Source organism: Bos javanicus, chromosome 21, assembly GCF_032452875.1.
Source record: "Bos javanicus breed banteng chromosome 21, ARS-OSU_banteng_1.0, whole genome shotgun sequence".
Lineage (NCBI taxonomy): Eukaryota > Metazoa > Chordata > Mammalia > Artiodactyla > Bovidae > Bos > Bos javanicus.
In genome coordinates, this window is record NC_083888.1 from 39,528,742 (window position 1) to 39,551,924 (window position 23,183).

The following is a 23,183-nucleotide window of genomic DNA, read 5'->3' on the forward strand; positions in this document are numbered from 1 at the left end:
CCACTGAACAACTACCACCACCACCAGGCTGTTTTGATTACTGCAGTTTAGAAGAATAGTCTGAGTCTGGGAGGATGTTATCTCCTATTTTATTCTTTTTTCTCAAGACTGCTTTGGCAATTTGAGGTCTTTGTGTTTCCATATAAATTTTAGTATTATTTGTTCTAGTTCTGTGAAAAATGTCATGGATACTTGAAAGGGATTGCATTACATCTTTAGATTTCTTTGGTAGTGTGACCATGATAAAAATATTAATTTTTTCAATCCAATAGTACAAGATATCTTTCCATGTCTTGGTTCAGTTCAGTTCAATTGCTCAGTGGTGTCTGACTCTTAGCGACCCCATGGACTACAGCATGCCAAGTCTCCCTGTTCATTACCAATTCCCGGGGCCTGCTCAAACTCATGTTCATCAAGTCAGTGATGCCATCCAAACAGCTCATCCTCTGTCGTCCCCTTCTCCTGCCTTCAATCTTTCCCAGCATTAGGGTCTTTCTTTTCTAATGAGTCAGTTCTTCACATCAGATGGCCAAAGTATTTGGAGCTTCAGCATCAGTACTTTCAATGAATATTCAGGACTGATTTCCTTTAGAATTGACTGGTTTGATCTCCTTGCAGTCCACGAGACTCTCAAGAGTCCTCTCCAATACCACAGTACTCTGCATGGAAGTTAAATATGCAGGGTGACAATATACAGCCTTGACATATTTTCCCAATTTTGAACCAGTCCATCTTTCCATTTCTTTGTAGCATTTCCAATTTCATTCATCAATGTTTTATAGTTTTCAGAGTCTAGGTCTTTTACCTCTATGGTTAAGTTTATTCTTAAGTATTTTGTTTTGTCAGTTTTATTATAAAGTTAACAGGCACTCACCAGCAATCCCATTCAAAGATGTTTAACCTTACGGAAGGAACATTAAAAAAAATGTATTACAAATATATATAGCAGCTCTATGAAAAATTAACTCACACTAGAAATAATGTAAATATCTTGCAATAGGTGAATGGATAAACAAACTGGATATATCCATGCAATGGAATACTACTCAGCAATAAATAATGAATTATTGATTCACATAACAACACAGATGTTGAGGGAAAGGAACTAGGGCTTAGAAGGTTACATATAATTCTGAAAAAGGCAAGTCAGTAGAGATGGAGAACAGATTAGTGTTTACCAGAAGTAAATGTGGAAGATAGTGTGACTATAGAAGAAGATCACACAGTAATTTTTTGGGGCAATAGAACTGTTTTATATTCTGACGGTAATAGTAGCTACATTAATCTGTATGTGTTAAAACTGACAGAAACCTAGACCAAAAAACATCTATTTTAGTCTATGTAAATTTTAAAATAATAATAAATGAATCTGAACATCTTAATTTGTTCATAATTCAATGTACAACACTGGAAACAAACTGTAGCTATTTTAAGGAATCAATTTCCCCAGCTTGGAGTTTAAAACATTATTTTGTATTGCTGTACTCATAGGATTAATGAGATAATATTTGTGAAATGTTTTGAGCTCCTTAAAAGGAAGTTGCTATGCAAATATAAAGTGTTGCTATCATTACTCAGGCAGTATTTTTTTCTTTTGCTTATATGATGAAGTTTAGGATCATCTTCATTTTTCACATTATTTTTAATGAATTGTAACAATAAAATGTGGTAGCCAACATACAAAATGAAACACATGTGCTAATGAGACTAAAACTTTGCAATTAGAATTTGAAACATCAGTCTAAAGATAATTGGATCTAATGATTATTTCTCTATGTACACAAGCTACAATTTTATGATGTCCAAGTTAAGCTTATTCTGCAGTTTTGCCTACAGAGCATACTTCAAGTCACTATCTCCTCTGAGACATTCCTAGTTTATCTGGATGCCTGAATAAAGGTTATCAACAATGAGGAAAAAATTCACATCAGATAGTAAGAGTACTCTGTCTTTAAAAGGGAGTAATCAAAGTGTAGTCAGTTTTATTTTAGACTATTATTTTTAAAAAGCCTTTTAACCTCATTATGAACATAAGCATGATTTGATATTTAAATTATTGGACTCCAAACAAACTTTTTATTACCCCTTTCTTAAATGTAAAACAAGGAATTTCAGTTCCTCTTGACAAAATGACCTACAGCTTCCTACATATTTTGGGACAAAGTGTGAATTCTTCTTCCTGGTTTTTGAGGCCTTTGTTAATCTAGCTCTAGTTAACCTGAACCATGTTATTTCCTGAGTCTACCTCCATAATAACCCTCTGCTTCGTTGGGAGCTTTTCCCCTGTTCAAGTTCATACTCACTTTTTTCTCTTTACTCAAATGATTCCTCCTACTCCTCTGCATATAGAAGGATGAAAGTATCCGCAAAGAATCCAGTTTTTTTTTGGAGATTTTGGAGGAGACCTATATATAGGTCAAACTCTTGTCTCTATGGGGGGCTTCCCTGGTGGCTCAGACAGTAAAGAATCTGCCTGCAATGTAGGAGACCTGGGTTCAATCTCTGGTCCAGGAAGATGCCCTGGAAAAGGGAATGGCTACCCGCCCCAGTATTCTTGTCTAGAAAATTTCATGTACAGAGGAGCCTGAGGGGCTTCAGACAAGGGGTTTCAAAGATTCCGACAGGACTGAGCAACTAACACCATGTCTTCAGGAAAGGAAGCAGAATCCAGTAGTCAATCAATATTAGACAGTTAACTACCTTCAAGAGTGGAGATAACATTATGAGAGAAAAGAAAATAATCTATTGAGAGAAAAGAAAAACAATCTATTTGAATCTCCTTGAAAACTGACATCACTAAGTGTCCAACACTCAACTAAAGTATAACCTCAGTTCTCAGACCAAGTCAGACTAAATACTTAAAAAGGAGAAGATCCAAGGGGTTTGGATATATAAAAGAAATATCAATAGCATACAACATGAAGAAAAAATAAATCTTAATTCAAAATCTTACCATTTCATTCAAGGTACAGAAAGAAGTTTTGAGGCAAATGTTCACACTTTGCAGCAGAAATTAGCTGGTAGCCCAGAATCACTTAAAGAAACCATCACTGTGAAAAGTTCCTAGGCACAATCTATGACACAAAAGAGGTCCAGGGAAGAAGGTGACTTTTCCTTTTTCAAAACAGAATTTGCCTCAGAGAATTAGAAAATGTATGCATCATTGACACCTTGTTGACATTCAACTTAAACCATTCTTTCATGAAATCTATGAATAAGAAAGTAAGTTAGAAGTCAGCTTGCCCAGTTTCTTGTCTTAATAAGAAATAAGAAATAAACTTCAAAGACATGAAAATTGTTTCTAAGCCCTGATGTTCATATGACTCAGAAATCTGTGGAATACATGGAATTCTTTGAATAGCGCTTTATTAATTTTTAGACCACACAGCTTTGGTAACAGTAAGTAATTCAAATTCATCTTGTAGATAACTGGCAGTAGAGTCTTTGAAGATTTCTGAACATGTGAGTACAACGGTGAAAGCAATTTGGGGGAACGTAAATCTGGCAGAGGTGTGTAGAGCAATGACACAGAAAGGAAATGCCTACAGTGCGGTTGATTTGAAAGTAAATGGATAACAGTGATTTTAGACATGTGGAATTTAAGTCATCGTGGACCTCTAGATAGATTACAGATTATTGAGCTTATCTATAGATTTATGGAGAGACGTAACTGGAATGTTGAGAGTTGGAAGCAGTCAATATAGATTTGGGAATATTAGCTAATATAACGGTTGAATTCATGCAAATAAATCATATCAGAAGAAAATATTAGAAAAGAAAAGTGAGAAAACCTTGGGAAATGCACATACAGGTAGGAGAGAGGAAGAAGCTCACATGTGTTTAGCTACAACACATGCCAGCAATTTGGCTAAGAAATTGAAATACTTACCTTAGTTATCCCCGCTGCTAAGTCACTTCAGTCGTGTCCGACTCTGTGCTACCCCATAGACAGCAGCCCACCAGGCTCCCCCGTCCCTGGGATTCTCCAGGCAAGAACACTGGAGTGGGTTGCCATTTCCTTCTCCAATGCATGAAAGTGAAAAGTGAAAGTGAAGTCGCTCAGTCGTGTCCGACCCTCAGCGACCCCATGGACTGCAGCCTTCCAGGCTCCTCCATCCATGGGATTTTCCAGGCAAGAGTACTGGAGTGGGGTGCCATTGCCTTCTCCGTTAGTTATCCCAATTGCACTCTAAAACATATATGCCACTCTACTCCTGAGTAGATTCAGAGGCTGTGGGAATAACTTGTCTAAATTCACTCAGTAAGGCATGGAGTTGGGATCTGGACCCATGTTTAAGTTCAGAATTCAGGCCTTTCAGGTAGTCCATCAAAACAAATGTAGGCAGGACACCAGAGAAGGAAGTTACAGGGAATATGGGCAGTACTCATACCTGTTTTTTCATTTGCTATATTCCTAGCACATAGAAAGTGGTCAAAAACAGTTGTTGAATGACTAAAGAATAATACATATTACTTACTAATGGCTTTATTGATGTCTTAGGCCAAGGATACACTGAAGAGTTTTATAGGCATTATTCTACTTAACCTCTTACAACGCCCCTGGATACATGAGAGATTAAAATGCTTTAATGGTCACCAAGAATCCAAGACAAAGTTGGTCTGTCTCTTCATTTCTAACTTCTATGCTATCTTGAGGAAGTCCATCAGTTTTGAGTAAAAAGACAATGATGACTCATTGAGAAGAGATTCGATGATAATAAAAATAAAGACAAAAAAGAGATACTAATTAGATGTTGGCTAGAATGAAAACGGTCTAACTTGATTTGTTGAGGTTTTGCTGAGGATGGGAAGGTGAACTTTTTTAAATACAAAGATATTTTGTGGTTATCAAAGCAAGTTTAATTGGGGGCAGCATTCTGTCTGAAAATAGGCAAACAAATCAGAAGAGTCAGATAAAAGGGTTACTCAGCTTTTGAGCAGATTAAAAAAAAAAAAAAAATTCTTTCTTTGAACCTGCAAGAAAAGTTCAGAGTTGGGAGAAAGAGAAACAAACAAGCCAAAGGAACAAAGGAGCAAAGAAGCTCAAGATCCTGAAGAAAACCCGCAGAACAGCTATCACGAGTGCCAAGTCTTTGTCTTTGGAAAAATAACATGGAACATTGTCCTCAAGCAGCATGCTGCTGTTAGCCGAAGTTAGTATTAAGGGTTTGAAGGATCATACAGAGGACACCCCCACCTACTTATCCCTTACTGGGGAGATAGGGAATGTTTTTATCCACTTGAGTACAGGGAGTCATGTTGTTCAGACACTCAGAGCCCAAACGAGGGAGAAATGGATTAAGTGAAAAATTTAAATGAGATGCTTCAATTTCACATATAACTGAAATTTAATGACGTGATGGTTTAGTAGTTCATCATACCCATCACTGACTACTAACCTATGCTGTCCTAGACGTGGCATCTAGGAGGCCAGTCTTCAAAAAACAGAAGCAAAAAACAAACAAACACAAAAATGAGCAGACATAAGCAGCTGTGTACTTCAGAGAAGGCAGTTTCCAGAGTATTAATCCTGGAAAGTTACTGAACAAACAAAAGCAAGGACTCTAACTATGACTGAGGGGGAAGGGACAGATGAATCATGATACCAAGTTGCTATGTTAGTTAAACTAATTTTGACACGTAAAGGAACAGGAAACTGTGATGCATAGAGAGGATAAAAAAGCACTTGATGGAAACTGTCTCCAGGAGGGTAGAAGATGGGGGAGAGAGCCCAGAAATTGGACTGAACAATGGCTTCAAAGTAGCTATTACAAACATGTTCAAAGAACTTAGGGAAACCACATTTACAGAATTGAAAAAAGTATAACCATGACCCACCTGATGGAAAATACTTTTTAGAAAGATAAGCATAATACAAATCAAAGAGAAAATTTACATTTGGAAAAAATGAAATAAAAAATTCATTGGAGACACCCAACATCATATCTGATTTGGGGGAAAAAAAAAAAAAAAGTTAACCTGAAGATAAATCGAAACAGATTACACAATCTGAAGAACAAGAAGAAAATAAAGAAAACAAAACCAAAACAGAGTTTGAGAGACCGGTAGACTCACTAAGCATACCAAACTACATGTAAAAGGATACCCAGAGAAGAGAGAGATGAAGGGCAGAAAAGTATTTGAAGAAACAATGGTCTGACTTTTTCCAACTGTAGTAAAAAAAATTATCTACAGATCTAAGCTTAAACTCAAATAGGATAGAAACAAAGAAATCCATACCTAGTACATCATCTGAAAGTGCTGAAAGACCAAGACAAAACAGCAAAAGCAGCAAGACAACATGCATCACATACAAGGGAACCACAATATGATTAAAGGTGAATTTTCATCAGAAACAATCAAGGCTACAAAGCAGTGGGATGAAAACAAAACAAACAAACAAACAAAAAACCCTGTGAACCAAGAATTCTATATCCACCAAAACTTTCCTTCAAAAAAAAAGGTGAGATAAAGGCATTCCAAGATATGCAAAGACTGAGAGAACTTGTTGCTAGCAGACATGCCATAAAAAACTCAAGAGAGTCATTCAGGCAGAAAGGAAATGGCACTAGATGGTACTCTGAATTCATATGAAGAAATAAAGAGCAATGGAAAAGGTAGTTAAATTTAAAAAACTTTTTTTTAAAACCTTTCTTCTCTCAACTGATTTAAAGGATAATTGTATGAAATGATGATTATAAAACAGTATTATTGAGTTGTAACATATACGTATATAACATATAGGATAGTGACGTCACAAATAAGGGTGGAGGGAATGGAGGTGTATGGGAGCACAGTTTGTATATTTCACCAGAATTAAGTTAGTATTGATGTTAATAGACTGTGGTAAGTACAGATGCAAATTAGCTCTAGAGTAATCACTAAAAGATAAAATAAGAAAAACACAATGAAGGAATTATGATTCTATACTAATAATATCTTGCTGACAAAAAAGAAGGTAATTAAAGAGGAGAAGAGGAACACAAAAAGACATGAAATACAAGTCAAATGCATGGTGAAAGGTTAAACAGGGCTTAACAAGGCAAGGGGATGGGGTGGAGAGAACAGTGTTTCAAACAGAGTGAAAAGACTGAAATAAAAGAGCTTGTTCCCTTTTGGCCACAAAAAGCAGTCAACCTTTCTCCATGGGCCTCAGTGTGACTTCAGATGAACCAGTATTTGGTTCTTTAAAGTCAGTCTAAATAGACAGTATGTAAAATGCAATCATGTCAGAGGTAGTCAAACAACATTAACTGAAAAAAGCAATGAGGATACAAATAACTCCTATTCTCATTGCTATACTTATTCTACACATGCAATACAATGGCTGACCATGTTTTGTTTTTTTTAAAGTCGCCATGAAAGTGAGTACTCACTAAACTCAAAGATCCCTCAGGGCTAACAGACAAATCAACAGCATCACTGATCAAAACATTTTTCTCGGCACAGTCCTTTTGCTCAGACCAAAAGCAGAAAGAGTGGGTGGTGGGGGTTGCTCTAATGGTTCAGGATATATAGAGAAGAGCAATTTTTATGGCATCCTGAGTGGACTGATAATGTCACTGTTCAAGGAATATTGCCTATGTAACGACAGAGGACACATCCTCCCTGAATCACACTTCGGTTATTTCTCTTATTTTTGTCAGAATCAGAAGATATTTCTGTACTAAAAACGTTGCTCTGCCTCTTACATTAAACACAGTCTACTGCCCATATGTCATTGAACATGATGATGTACCACTGATGTGAAGTCTGGACAACCACACTGATGATATTTAGCATAAAATGTGGTTGCTACTTCAGTGAAACTGGAGTGTTTGCAGCATCAGCTGATGGAAGAAAGTGGTGTGACTTTCAGTGGCCCACTATTTTTCTGAGCATTAGCAGTTACTTACTCTTTCCTGTGCTTGATGTCACCAAAGAATAAGTTGTCTCAATAGCATGGCCACACAGATATCTTTTTGACATGCTACTCTGAATGTAACAGAAATAGTCATGTTTGTTACAAACTGCTGGAACAGTTGGTAAGGCTGCCCCCCCACAAAAGGCTGAAACCATTATTCCTCCATAAATATTTTCTACTGTTATCTACTTCACTCCTGAACTTACTTCTTTCCTCAAGTTGCATAATATTATTCCATATCATTCTATTTTTAAACATTCCTTTTATTCTGACTGAACCATTCTACTGATATTTCTCAGGTTTATGTCCCTAAGACCATTCTTTTTCATCCTATCCTGAAGGACTTGAGTCATTCCAATCAGTTTGTGGCTTTTGAATTTCAGATATATACCTTCAACTCCAGAATTCTTCCCTAAACTCTACACACATATTTAAATATCTTCAGGATATCTCAAAGTTGATGCTTAACATCAAGGAACTTTATATTCAACATATTCAAATGTGATCTTACCCTTCCTAAGGGTGTAAGTCCTTCTGATTAATAGTCCCATCAATCACCCAAGCCAAAAACTAGGATTCACTCTGCTGCTGCTGCTGCTAAGTCGCTTCAGTCGTGTCTGACTCTGTGCGACTCCATAGACGGCAGCCCACCAGGCTTCCCTGTCCCTGGGATTCTCCAGGCAAGAATACTGGATTCACTCTGGACTCCCCTAAATTTTACATTCAACCAGTAACTAAGTTTCATTGATTCCATCTATCAACATCTTTATACACACCTCTCCACCCAGCTCCCTATTTATTACTGCATTTCTTCATGGCCCTCATCATCCCCTGTGTGTTATTACAATGGTTTACCTGGTCTTTTGGCTCATCCCTACCCTGGCTTCAATCCACTCTCTTGCTGGCAGAGTGAGCTTGCTGATGTTGCTTATCCTTCTGCTTAAGAAGTTTGGTGTCCTCTGACTTACACAGAATAAATTCCACATTCCTTAAAATAATAACAAAATATATAGTGATTAACCATTGGAAAGATCAACTATTCTCCCATTCCTCCAAGTATAAATAAAGCTTGTGTCTTAACATACTTTTTAAATACATTCAGCTGGCTCACTACACATAAAATTATTCGAAACATCACAATTTTTTTCTGGGATATAGTTAACAGTAATTCATGCTAATTCACTGTCATCCTGCTACAAAGAAAAACAGTCCACAAGTATTGACTTTACACACTTGAAGCCTGTTAAAGCCCAATACTAGTTTTATTTTCCCCAGGCTATAGAACATTACTTAAGTTGGCTCTCACGTGAGGAATTTTCCAGTGTTGATGTGTTACTGCAGTTCACCTCCAAACCTACCTGTTTAAAAAGAAATTAGAGCCATTTTTCTAATCAATCAGGAAGTTACACCAAGATTGCTATCTGTAATACTCTTATGTCTCCAAGTATACTGTTTGGTTTTGGTAATTTTTCACTTTTCTATAGGAAACTAGATGACATGCAAGACAGAAAGTTTTCAGTACCTTTGGAATCATACTTTTGTGGCTGCAGAGTGGATAAAGCTATGTTCTAGGCCATAAGATAACCGTGACTCCTATTTGGCCTGAAAACACTAGCGTCAATCACACATGAAAATAATTCAGTCAGATGGACACAGATTTTCACAAGAATATTTATTTGTTATTGTTGAAAAATACACAAAGGCAAAAGGTTGCTTAGCTGCTGATTTCCTAAAATACAGCAGGGTATTGTAAGAAAGGGGGACATACACCTGTTCTATAAATGGCAGTTACATTTCTAAGGCATTTGGGCTTTAGAGTAGTAGGCACATGTAGGCCCATTTACTTGAGTTTAAATATACTGAGGCACACCAGACAGGCAAAGGATTTTAAAATATACAGTAAAACTTTTCCATGCACTTGCGTCTTAGGATTGCATATTCATCCCCTGATCCCCCCAGCCTCCATCACTCATTTTTTCCACGTGAGTTTTGGAGTTGTTCATAGAACACTGGTAATAATCTACTCTTCAAGAGTTTGCTTATAGTGACAACAATGGGACGCACAGAACTATTTCATGGGCAGGTTCTGTAGACTCTTACCAAATTGAGGCTCCAGTAAGAAAAACACCAATTTGCAAAGGCACAGTGGAGACAGGTTTAATGCATTAAATATAACATGAATCCTTCACAATAACAAGTTTAGTGTTTCAGGGAACTTTTGTTAATACAACACAGTTGGTCACACAAAATACAAATGCTTCTGTTGATTTGTCTTGGCAACTCAGATACATCAACAGTGCTAACAGTTTAACAGCTTTGTTCTCATCTGACAGAAAATAATGGCAGTTCTGCAAGGCAAATGTTAAACCTGACCGTATGTATTTATTAATTCCACAGTGTTTTGACAGATTATAGGGGATGGAACTCAGAGGATGCTGACACGCTCACTGAGGGCTTTCATTTCTGTTTCTTCGGCCTCAGGACTGTCACTGTGGCCCGCGCTTGGGTCGATCAGGTGTGTGGGGTACTGCAGCCCCTGCTCGCCTGCAAACTGCTCCCACCTTGAGTCATCGCTCTCATGGGTGATGTAGCGCTCCCCGATTTTGCATTCCAGCTCTCGTAAATCTAACCAGGTCTGATAATCCTGAGGAAGACATTGCAAAGTGTTACCCCAGATACGACTGTAACTCATTAAAGCATTCTTTCTTACCAGTTCCCACAACATACATGTTACCCTCTTCTCTTCCACTCCAACCGTGCTGTGCCTTTCCACAGGCACCATGAAGTAACAGCATCAGCACCGAAGCCACCTTATTTGCCTAAACTTTGCAAATGCATATTGTTTATAGGATATCATGCATCAGAAGGTGTGCAGTTGATATTTGCAGTTAAGCAATGTAGAATGTTGGTGTTCTTTAGAATTCAAAGCCCACAAATAATCCTTCAGTATTTCAGAGGGTTGTTTTTATAAACTTTAATTTTCAATGTGAAAATATTTTAAAAAATTGAAGAGAACAAACAGATGCATATGCTTTATATCTACTATAAATTTGTTTTACAAGTATTAACTAGGATTTAAATATGCAGCTCCCAAACGAGTACAGTGCATGACCAGATGGGCATCTACTTGGATATTTATCAGGATTACACATACAGATGCTTCTGAAATCTGGTTCTTGAAGTTATGTTATGACCCTTCCTTCTTGTTTTTTGTTTTTGGGGTGTGTGTGCTGTGGTGTGTGTGTGTGTGGTGTGTTTATCTTTTATTCAATTTTTCCCGATACAGTTAGAAACTATTAAATCCTAAGAAGTTGCATGAATTTTGGCAAACACACTGATATAATTATACTTCAAAAATATGATACAAGATTTTTTAACACATAGTATCCAGATCTTTAAATATTTAGAAGCTTATTCAACTGAGAAAATATCCAATGATTAATTTTTACCTGTAGCCAAGGGTGACTCAAGGTCTTATCCACACTATAGCGCTTTCTCATTTTCACTTGCAGCAAATTATTGATAAGATCAATGGCTGAAAAAAAATTATTGGTAAAAATAGATGATATATCTGAAACATATGCATAATTTATTTATAGTTTATTTCACATCTGCTCCTTCACACAGTTAAATGCAACACAGTGATAACAGACACTAGAACCTGAAGAAAAATCCTCTTGAGAATTCTAAAACCTTGGCCTTAACTTTATTTTGGATCCTAAAAAAATGAATCTGAAAATAACTGTAGAGGAAGGCGTATGAGTCTTTGTGAGTATGATGTGAATTCTTTTGGTTTAGTTTTCAATACACTTTTCTGAAGTTGGAATTTTGTTTAAATATATATCATTTAAAGGTATTGCACTAATGGCAGGATATAACTAATATTCAAGAGACAGCATTTACTAATTTTTGTATAAAATGTGTTTAAAGTTTGAATACACATAATTGGCTTTATAGTGTTTGAATTAAGTGACAGATATCTGCACATCGCATTTAAAAGGAAGAAAATAAGCACAACATAGACATGACTCATGATCAACTTAAAAACCCAATGATACGGTGGTGAAACACTTGTCTCTTTCAATTTGCTTTTAAAATTAACCACTGAATTACAATTTTATCAGCCTTCATGGTTTCACAGGGAAGACAGGGAAGCAACCTAACAGCAATTCTTCCAAGAAGTTACAATCACAAACCATCCAGCCTTGTACTCAGCCTCTGATGGGGACTTTAACACAGTGTAATTTAGGAAAAAGTTGATTCTTCTAGTTATCTAGTCTACAGAGCATTTTACCTAGAGTATCATGTGTCAATCGCCTTTCCAAAAACTATATTTTCAGCCTATACCACTAACTATAGGGAATATGTAATGCACAGGCCTGTACTATGATTAACAGGGCCTCTTTGAAAAATAAAAGTAACTTTCTCATCACTCCCAGGCAAAGGGCTGGGAGCAGTAAAAAGTACATCCTGGAAAGACACCTTGAAAACAAGATCTTGAGTACTGATGTGACTGACGGAAAACCATTAGTGACTGTTCCCCTAACCAGAGCCTTGAGGGAGTTTGCTGAGAAAGGGTGTCACTAGCCGAAGGGCTAAACAAAGTCATGAAAGGCCTCAAGGTTTGACATTGAGGACTGTGCATTGTATATCTTTATCCCTGATCTGAGATGGTAAAGAACAGATACCTCTAGAGCACGAATAAGAAAGCAGAAGTTAACAATAAAGGCATGCAAGGATTAGGATCTGGGCTTTTGCCTGCGAATGGCCATCAGCCCCCTGATCCCCAGTTTATTTCTGAGTCTTCTTTTTCTTTATTCTGCTATGGCACCGCTCCCTTGGGGCGGTTCATTGTTGGGCTGGTCCTGACATTAACAGTTCACTCTTTATTAAGTTCATTAGCTTATGCTTCCCATTCATTCCGATAATAACTTCCCATTTCTTTCTTTCCACTAGCATTTTCCTCCCCAAAAGAATTTAGTGAAATCTGCCAAACTAATGGAAACATTCACATTTTGCCAAAGAATACATTCCCTCCCTTAATGTATCCTGGTCATTAAGTTTCTTAAGAGATGGATCTTCCTACCAAATACCTTAAATAGGTATCTGACAAAGATGCAAATTCACTCCCCAACTTGCTCAAGTACCAAGTCCTGAATGAGGGCGCTCTGACCCAATTGCTTGGTCTACATCACTCACTCTGAATGGATCTGAAAACACTTCATTTACAGAAGTCCCTGTAAAATAAAAGTAACTTTATTCTATCAGAATGAATCAGAATTCTGTTATCTGGCAAAGAGAAATGATTCCTACAGGCTTTTGGTAATCCAGAATTGTAGCTCTTGATAATAATATTCAAAGTATTTGCTTGCATAGAAGGACTGCAGAATGAAACTGCTAAGAATTTTTTCACTGGAGAAAGTAAATGTAACAACACACATTTAAATGCTGTCTATGCCCTTACACCCTTGCCTTAGCTAGGATACCTTAGGAAACACAGTATTTAGTACAATTTCAAATTCCAAGCATGTGTTCTCAGAGAGTTTTTGAAAGTATAGTTCTCTCAGTGAACTGTGTATCGGGCCTGGGCTTTAAAACATCCATTCACATGATTTACTCACTGGTGAGTAAAGTGCACCTTCCATTCTGGCTGCTGTGAAGTCACACAGCAAAAAATGGAGAATAAGGGGAGAAAGGAGAGTGCGTGTGCTCCGGCAAGCATGTCGCAACATTACACCACCCTGGACGCCACAGGGGATAAGGACATGTTATTAATTCACTCCTTCTGCTTTGAATTCTGTAATTAGGAAGGTAGGAGTACAGTAACTTGACAAAAAGTCTGGTTTGTGCCCAAATGGGCCCCAACAGTGAACCACACTGCCTAATGGGGAGGGAAGTACTGCCAGAGGAGAAACTCGACTTGTGTGAAGGGAATGAAATATATGAAGATGAAAAAATTGCTCTGCTGAGTGAAGCATGTAATCACAAGTCCGACTACAGCTGCAGTACCCAGCTGACCTGAATTTGCACAGCAAGCCAGTGACAAGCACCTCCAAGAGAAAAGACTTTAGGACACAAGGAGAGAATTAGACAGGATGTGTGTGTCTATACACGTGTGTCTGTCTGTGCATTTACAAATACATTTTGTGGCTCTTGGCAGCAGAAATAACTATTAAATGTTGGACATTAGTTAAATATTGGGAACTTGATGTTGCTGAGAAAATAGGCCCATCACCAGTGTTTGAGAGCTCCATTCCACTGGCCACTATTTCTGGAACTCCTAAATCCTTTCCTTTTCATTAATCAAGTTTCACATAACCCAACATTAAATGCACCCTCCAAAATACTTTCACTGAGCTCATTTTTTAAAAAGACTCTAAAGTGTGTGTGCGTGTGTGTATGTGTGTGTGTGTTAAACATATTCTCTTTATTGACTACATCCATCACATGTATATGTCATTTGCTTATCCGTTTATTCACCAAATCTTCCTTAAGGGATTACTGTTGGCAATGACACTGGCAATAAAAAAGTTAATGATAAAGCTCTGAAAAGCTCCCAAGTGCAAAGGCAATTCCAAAGGCAAAATATGCATACACACAAAATGACAAAATGCACCATTCTAAATCTTTGACCTTTATTAATACCCTCCTCAAAGAAAAAGTGCTTTCTTCAGCATTTCTGAAATGTAACTAGTTAGAGTCCTAGCGACTAACTCCAGTGGTCCCAACTATTTCACATGTCAATAATATTTCATGATACTAGTGACAAGAATTATTTTCTCCTATGTTGTGCCCAAAGTTGTCATTTTTACAACTTACCCACATTAATCCTATTTATGTTTTAGATGCAATGGAGAACTTGACTATCCCACGTGACAGCTCTTCAAGTCCTGGGGACTGTGATTCACTTTACCCTTGCTCTCGGCAGTTCTTTCTGCTGCCCTTCAGCCTCCCCAGTTTCTCTGTGCACCCTAACTTGTATGTCTACCAGCTGTTCTTGTTCACAATAGGCCAGAATTTTTCTCACAATTAGCTGCCAACTTGATATGAACACACAGGTATTATTCATAAGGCTTAGGATGAAATTTTTCCTTTTTTAAAAAATTTCACATTCATAGTCTTAGGTAGTCCTCATAACAAGCATATAGAAGTAGTTATTATTTTACCTCGATTTTATATAAAAGGAAAAACTGGAACTTCAAAAGGTCACAAAATTTGGTCAGACAGTTTCCAGGTAACAGCTGAAGATGAAACCCAGGGGAACGGATTCCAAACCCATGCTCTTAAATACTGTGGCATGCCGCATCCACGTCATACCATTAACTCGTCATTATTAACTGATGATAATGTAAAAATCTAATTAAATTAAAAAATTTTCCAACAATAAACATTAAATTCTTCTTAGTTATGTTTCTACCACACTCCTGTGTACACAAATGTGCAGATATAGACAGATCTATCTCTCTAATCTATCTTTCTGACTTTAGTTCAACATTTTGGCTTTCAAAGACTATTCTGAATGTGATGTGATCCTCTGCCATTGAAAGGACTAATCCTCTACCTTTCTACCATTTCCAAACTGAATAAGCCTGTCTGCTACGTATTAATCAAATTACTAAGAATCTTTTTTCAGGATAAAGCTTAAACACAGAACTTGATGACTCTATGACAGATTAAACTCACAACTGCCATGCCTATAAATTATCTGAACACACTGATAAATGAGTAATGTTTCCTCCCAATGTTTTCCTTCCTCTCATTCAGTCCATATGCAATTGTCTTCTCTAAAGGCTACCATGGGAGATTTTTTTCCGAATGCTTTCTTATAGTTAAGAAACATCAGTCCTTGGTATTACTCACTCTACTAATCTGTCAATACTATTTAAAAAGAATGTAATTATTCTAAGGTAATAGATTCTAAGTATACTAATATTGACTAGTACTGGTTTTTAGTCATTTCCTTCTTAATACCAGAGTTTTCTAAATGTTTGCAAACTTTTCATCACTCATTCTAGGACTTAGACAAGAACAACTATTAAGCTGCTTCCTGAATGATTACAGAATCCATTCTTTCCCTCTTTTAGAAATTCAGAAAACTCTGGTCGTTCTAAGTATCCTGGTATCTCTCCCAATTTATTCAGGATTTACTAATATAATTATCCACAATGGCTCTAAGAACACCTCTGTCAGCTTCTTCAACATATAGTATGTCCTGCTCTGAACATCATTGTTTACAGTTGCTATTGAGTGTTCTGTGACACCACTATCCCCCACCCTCTCCCCAAGTACTAGCTCCCAGCAGGGACTGTTAAGTGTAAGCCTCAAATGTGAAGATCTGAGCTAAGAGGAGAAGGAAGCCAATAGTAACGGAGTAAAAAGACTAGTAAAACTGGAGAAGCTATGGCGGTCCCCCAAAAGAGCCTACATCAGGGAAATAATTCCAAATGGGACCTCAACTCCAGTTCCAAAACTCAAGTCAAGACTGGGAATTCTGATCCAGAGGGAATTTGATAGGACTTGCCTCTGAAACTGAAGGATGTGCAGGGTGGGAGAAAGGAGACAATGGGAAAGACAGATACAAAATTGAGCCATTCTGAGAACTTCTTTCAAAAACAAAGCAAAGGAGGAAGGGACCATGGTTTGGCAGTGGGAAATAAGAAGTGACAAAGAGGACTGCAGCAGAATGGGAAGTCAGAAGGAAAATCGACAGGCTGGCATGTCAGAACAGGATACTGGCACCCAAGGCGGAAGGTTAGAAGGAAGCAGAAAACTCCAGGTTTCCTGGAGCTCCAGGAAGATATAGAGCCCCATGATAAAGAGATATTTGGGGAAGCAGAGAAAGTCTCAAATTCCTGATACCTATTACTTCCTTCCATAGATACAGCAAAAAGTACCTATTCCAGTGGGCTTCCCAGGTGGCTCAGTGGTAAAGAATCTGCCTCCTAAATGGAGGAGATGTGAGTTTGAACCTCTCGAGTAGGAAATGGCAAACCACTCCAGTCTTCTTGCTGGTGAATCCCATGGACAGAGAGCCTGGCAGGCTACAGTCCATAGGGCTGCAGAGTCAGATGCAACTGAGCGCACACACCACCACATACTGAAGTATCTGCTTTTCATGAGGTAAAGTTGATTGCTACACAGGGCTGGATTCTCCACAGTTCGGGGCAATAAGCAGATGTAATTTGGAATAGCTGTTGTTGTGTCTGGGGCCAAATATGTGCAGGAAAATCCTCCATTCTCTTGAGTTACATTTTTTTCCTTTTAAACCCTCTTTCCCTTATTTTATCAATTTGAGGCCCTCCTCCCTATCAGTGGCTGGTTCCTCCTTCTCTTGCAGTAAATATGTCATCAACTTTTTCAGACAGTACTAGAATTACTTTCTGATTGTACCTGCCCATTTACTCTGAGAGTTAGCCTTTCTACTCTTACCCTGAGAGCTCTGTTCTCCGATTCACCCTTAAACTCAATCTCTTCCTTCCATATTACTAATAAATAGTCTTAAAAGCAAGCTCTCTGAGCACCTCAAATAGCGACATTGGGACAATGTGAGAAGTCTTTTCCTTTTTCACAGGAAAATTTTAAACAATTGCATGGTTCATATTTTTATTTTAAAGAATCTCCTCTCAAAAGTATAGCATCTTGTGTTTTCTAACATGTCTCTAGCCATGAATTTATATTAATGTTTCCCATAAATTAAAATAAAAGCAAAGAAAATCTGTTTTATGGTGCCTAATGTTTCTTTTTTGCTACAACAAGTTCTTGGCTAGCACAGTTATTTTTCTCCTAATGTACTGTAAAATAATTTGAAAAATTTATCACACATTCCTTTTTTTTTTTTTTTAACCAGAATGGCCTTTGAGCAGAGGTGGGGATAGCTGAAGTTCTGTGCAGCCTGTCTGGCAGGTGTACAAGTGTATCTGAACAAGAATAAAATTAAAAGGTGTACACAGGTGCTGAAGGGCTTCATACCTTAATATGAAAAGAAATGTTCCATCAGACTCTTAATTGTATGGATTCTATTTTCTTCAGGTGTCAAAATTCAGAATCATCTCTGAAACTGTGGAATCTATATTGCAGTCATTCTCCATTTCAAAGTAAATACCACGTATATCGTCACAACAGGCTCTGAGTGCGTAGAAGGCACAGTGGCACATGTTACAGCTAAACCAAAAGGACTCCCAAACTTGGAGAACAGGCCAGAAAAAGAACGGAACTGAATATTTTTTAAGACATTATAGGTCCCTCAGGTCACCCCTCTCAGTCACCTTACATTTTGCAAAAAAAAATTTTTTTTGAATGTGCTGTTTGGCCTATGGGATTTTAGTCCCTGACCTGGGATGAAACCTGGGCCTCTGAGGTGAAAGGGCCAGGTCTGAACAGAACTGCCCTCTGAGGTGAAAGGGCCCAGGACTGCCACAGGGCCCAGGACTGCCACAGAAGTCCAGCATTTCCCATCTTTTATCATTTTGGTACCTACCTGTCTCCCCATTTTCCCTACTAGATTTTAGCTTCTTTAAGCTTGCCCAGATTGTATATTCATTTTTGCACAATTTCATAAATATTTAAAATAAAACGCATCATTTAATGTATTAGGAAAATGCTTGCTAAATAGCATTTGGTAGATTGAATACATTAATTAGAAATTTAAATATGCATTTTCTCAGCTCTAAGTTTTAATATCTGCATTCTGTGCATATGGTTTGTATATTTTGGCTAAAAATACTCCTGGATGGCAGGACATCACATCTCTACAAACGGATCACAGGATCAGTGGCTTCCTTCAGAAAATCAGAACAACGCTGAGAGTATCTGCAATACAGATCATGTTTATTTTACAGCGTTTATTTGACACAAAAGAAATTATCTGTGAAACTCTGGGGCTGACCTGTTTTGTACAGACAAGGCAGTTTAAAGAATTGCTTTTCCATACTGTCTTCTGTCCAGCTGCAGATTAGTGAGGTACAGCTTTTCAAATTAGAAGCCAGATCAAAACTATCACTCCTGTGTTGGAGTCATCATTGGTTACCACTGAGCGCCTTGTTTTCTTTCCCCCTTTCCATTCTGCTTCACTGCCTGTCATCCTGTAGGCTCAGTACTTCTCCCTTTGGCTTGCTTCATGCTGATGGTAAGTTGTGTGTCTATTTAAAAAATCGTTTTGCAACCCTTCACATTCCAGCTCTCAACCCAGCAAGCTGTTGCCCAGCAACACTAACTGGGACTCTCCTCTCAGGGGCTGAAACCAGAGGCTGCCAGCAGCAAACAAGGCCGCTGGAAATCATCATCTCACTCGTTCCTGAGTCAATTATTGCAATCCAATGAAGTGCAAGGCCTTTAGAGACTCAAGCCGGGTCTTTCCCAGTTCTCTCCTCTGTAGAAGGTTACTCCATCCTTGGGTACTCCTTTGCTTCACATTGAATTTAATTTCCTTCTAAAGACTAGAAAAACAATACTGGAAATCATGAATTGTTTAAATGCAGCATACAGCAGCCCCCAAACTGATACCAAATTGATACTAAATTTAAAAATCTCAATTAAAATATATTATTCTAATGAAGTTTTAGGTGGTTTTTTTTCTTTCTTTCATTTTCACTTCAAAGAGATTTTTGGCTTTTGGGTGTTTTTTTAAATGCAGATACTCAAGTCAAAGGCAAACTAAAAAATCTTCAGAGGAGCAACTTCCAGGTATCAGCAGTTTTGGAAGAACCTCATTCAGTTGCTCAGTCATATCCAACTCTTGCGACTCTATGGACTGCAGCATGCCAGGCTTCCCTGTCCTTCACTATCTCCTGGAGTTTGTTCAAACTCATGTCCATTGAGTTGATGATCCCATGCAAACATCTCATCCTCTGTCACCCCCTTCTCTTGCCCTCAATCTTTCCCAGCACCAAGATTTTCACATCACTTGTACAAAGTATCGGAGCTTCAGCATCAGTACTTACAATGGATATTTAGGGTTGATTTCCTTTAAGATTGACTGGTTCGATCTCCTTGCTGTCCAAGGAACTCTCAAGAGTGTTCTCCAGCACAACAGTTCAAAAGCATCGATTCTTCGGCACTCAGCCTTCTTTATGGTCCAACTCTCACATCCATACATGACCACTGGAACAACCGTAGCTGTGACTGTGTAGACCTTTGTTGGCAAAGTGATATCTCTGCTTTTTAACTTGTTGTCTATGTTTGTCATAGCTTTTTTCCCAAAGAGCAAGCCTCTTTTAATTTCATGGCTGCAGTCACCATCTGCAGTGATTTGGGAGCCCAAGAAAATAAAGTCTCTCACTGTTTTCATTGCTTCTCCATTGATTTGCCAGGAAGTGATGGGATCAAATGCTATGATCTTAGTTTTCTGAATGTTGGGGTCTTAAGCCAGCTTTTTCACTCTTTTCTTTCACCCTCATCAAGAGGCTCTTTAGTTCCTCTTTGCTTTCTGCCATAAGGGTAGTATCATTTGCATTTCTGAGGTTACTGATATTTCTCCCCGCAATTTTGACTCCAGTTTTAGCTTCATCCAGCCCAGCATTTTGCATGATGTACTCTGCATATGAGTTAAATAAACAGAATGACAATATATAGCCTTGACATACTCCTTTCCAGTTTGAACCAGTTTGTTGTTCCATGTCTCAATCTAACTGTTGCTTCTTGATCTGCATACAGGTTTCTCACCAGGCAGCTAAGGTTTCTAATACGTGGTTCAGATGGTAAAGAATCTGTCTGCAATGCAGAAGACCTGGGCTCGATCCCTGTGTCAGGAAGATCCCATGAAGAAGGGGATGCCTGCCCACTCCAGCATTCTTGCCTGGAGAATTCCGTGGACAAAGCAGTCTGGCGGGCTACAGTTATGGGGTTGCGGAAGAGTCAGACACAACTTAGCGACTAACACTTTTCACATTTCTTTCTGGCTGAGAAAGACGGTGCTGAAGCAGTGCTTCCTGGACTTTTACATGCATATGAACAATCCAGGGATCTTATACTGAAATTCTGATTAGATAAGTCTGGGTTGGAACCTAAGAGTTCCAGGTGGATCCTCACACCGCATTTTGAATAACGAAAACACTAGTGTTTTGAATAACACTAAAAGTAGCCAGTTAACAGTTTAATATTGCCCAAAGTGCCCTGGAATAGATGGCTATATACATAGACAAAAGTATCTGTCCTCAATCCCATCTTGTTCAGAATTCTGGAATGAAGACATACTGAAGGTAACGGAAAGGTTTTAGGATAGCTTCTACTCAGAGGATGCCGACAGGAAGAGTAAATAAGTTGGATTACACAAATAAGTTCTAAAATAACTATATACATATACAGATGTATTGTCAAGATAAAGTTTAACAGAGACAAATGAAACAGAGTCCTCTATTTAGCTTCCTGCCCCCACAAAAGAGGGCTTCCCAGGTGGCGCTAGTGGTAAAGAATCAACCTGCTAATGCAGGAGATGCCAGAGACATAGGTTTAATCTCTGTGTCAGCAAGACTCTCTGGAGAAGGCAATGGCAACCTACCCCAGTATTCTTACCTGGAGAATCCCATGGACAGAGGAGCCTGGTGGGCTACAGTCCATGGGGTCACAAAGAGTCAGACATAACTGAGCACACATGCACCCCACAAAAGAAATTTAAAAACAACCCAGGCTATGTACAGAATTGAAGAATGTGGCTTATCAATATTTACAAGAAAAAATCCAGAATTCTAAAGGCACAGTAAACTCAACATGATTCTACATTTAATCCATAAATCAAGTGTTATTTTAAGCCCTGCTAAAAGAAATGAGTTCTTTATAATAAAGGAATGGTGAATTCATGTTACTTCAGGCTCATTAAACCTTGAGTCAGATCAGTTTTGAGTTTTGATTTAAAAAGAACACAAAGAGGGGAGTGTTTGGACCGATGTAAAACAGGTGGTTCAAGGAAAAACTGCCCAGGAGAAGAGAAGATTGGACTGACACGATGGCTGTTTTCAAACCTCTGAGAAGAGCTTTTATTTAGAGAAAGGACTAGGCTTGTTTCTACCAGTGGATAAAAACCTAGAGACATTTTGTTCACTGTGCTAGGTTCAAACTGAAAAAAAAGTAGGGCTCCTCATACAACTGTGTATTTTCTATTACTGTAGCAACTTAGGAGTATTCTGGATAACTGCTCAGTGTATTGGTACTGTGGAGTATAGGGTTAAGGTAAGATTTTTAACATTCTATATTTTGAAATATTATTGTTATGGTGAAAGAAAGCAAACTTACAGAAGATTTAACATTTCTTGTTCCTATATCCTGATACCTCCACATATATTTAGATGTCACATTTCAATTCAACCAGGATGTATTATACATTCAGAACTGACATTTTATTTTTATGATTGGGATACATAGAAAACATTTCAATTTGGATCATAATAAACAGTCAATTTTGAGCATTTATAAAGCCAATGTTCTTGCTAAAACTTCTTCAGGTCAGTTTCTCTCTACAAATTATCATTTGTTAGAGAAAAACCTCATTAATTATATTTTATTTGTTATCAAATGGTTCCTTTCCTGGTAGGACACCTTTTAAGATATTAATTTGGAATTTGAAATATGTTTATAAATAATATATATATATATATACACTATGTAAAATTATATTATATAAACATACATATATTTAAAAATGCAGTCTACTAAGCAGATATTATTTAAACCATTGTATACCTTTGGCTCAAAATTTTTAAGTTTCTTATTAGTGAACAAAAAGCAGACTGTTTTTAAAGAAAATTAAACACAAGTAATTCCAGAATATCTAATAGAGGTTGTTTAAAGTGTTAACACCCAGTGGAAGTCCTGACCCACATCCTTTACTTTAGTTGATCAATCAGGATAGAAGCTCGTTGTACCCAGTTAGGCAGTTTTAAGTAGTTCACCGCCTTGTCCCCTCGCATCTCCTCCATGCTGTTACGTCTGACAGTGGTGCTAATATGTTGACAAATCAATCTATTCATTAATATTCAGCAGGCTTGCTGGATCTGCAAGCCTCATAAACTGTTACAAACACAGTTTAATTTTTAAATGACAATTGTCTTTCTTTTGTTTCTCATACCATTGGATTTCTCGGTCTCATCTACCCGAGGCTTATTTTCAATGGGGTTATTTTTTGTTTTGAACAATATGTAGTGAAAGAGGGACCTACAGCTGGTTCCTTTTCATGGCAAAGTGCTACTTCCAACTTAAGTGCTTAGCGTTCTGGAACGCTGTTGGATTTTGAAAACATACCATGTGGTAATGGCGCTAGGCTTTTATTTAGCTTTGCTTTGTGTTTGTA

The 23,183-nt window shown here is 37.8% G+C and overlaps 1 protein-coding gene across 2 annotated transcripts in view; it reads right to left on the reverse strand.

The window, feature by feature from the left end:
* Window positions 1–9,560: 9,560 nt before the first annotated feature.
* The window catches only part of PRKD1 (protein kinase D1), a 351,107-nt gene continuing 337,484 nt past the window's right edge, over window positions 9,561–23,183 (reverse strand). For both annotated transcript variants that reach the window (XM_061394915.1, XM_061394916.1), the window contains 2 exons: window positions 11,353–11,438; window positions 9,561–10,547 (listed from right to left, as the gene is read on the reverse strand). In XM_061394915.1, the coding sequence (XP_061250899.1) occupies window positions 10,329–10,547; window positions 11,353–11,438 (305 nt within the window). In that variant the 3' untranslated portion in view covers window positions 9,561–10,328. The remainder of the gene's footprint in view (window positions 10,548–11,352; window positions 11,439–23,183) is intronic.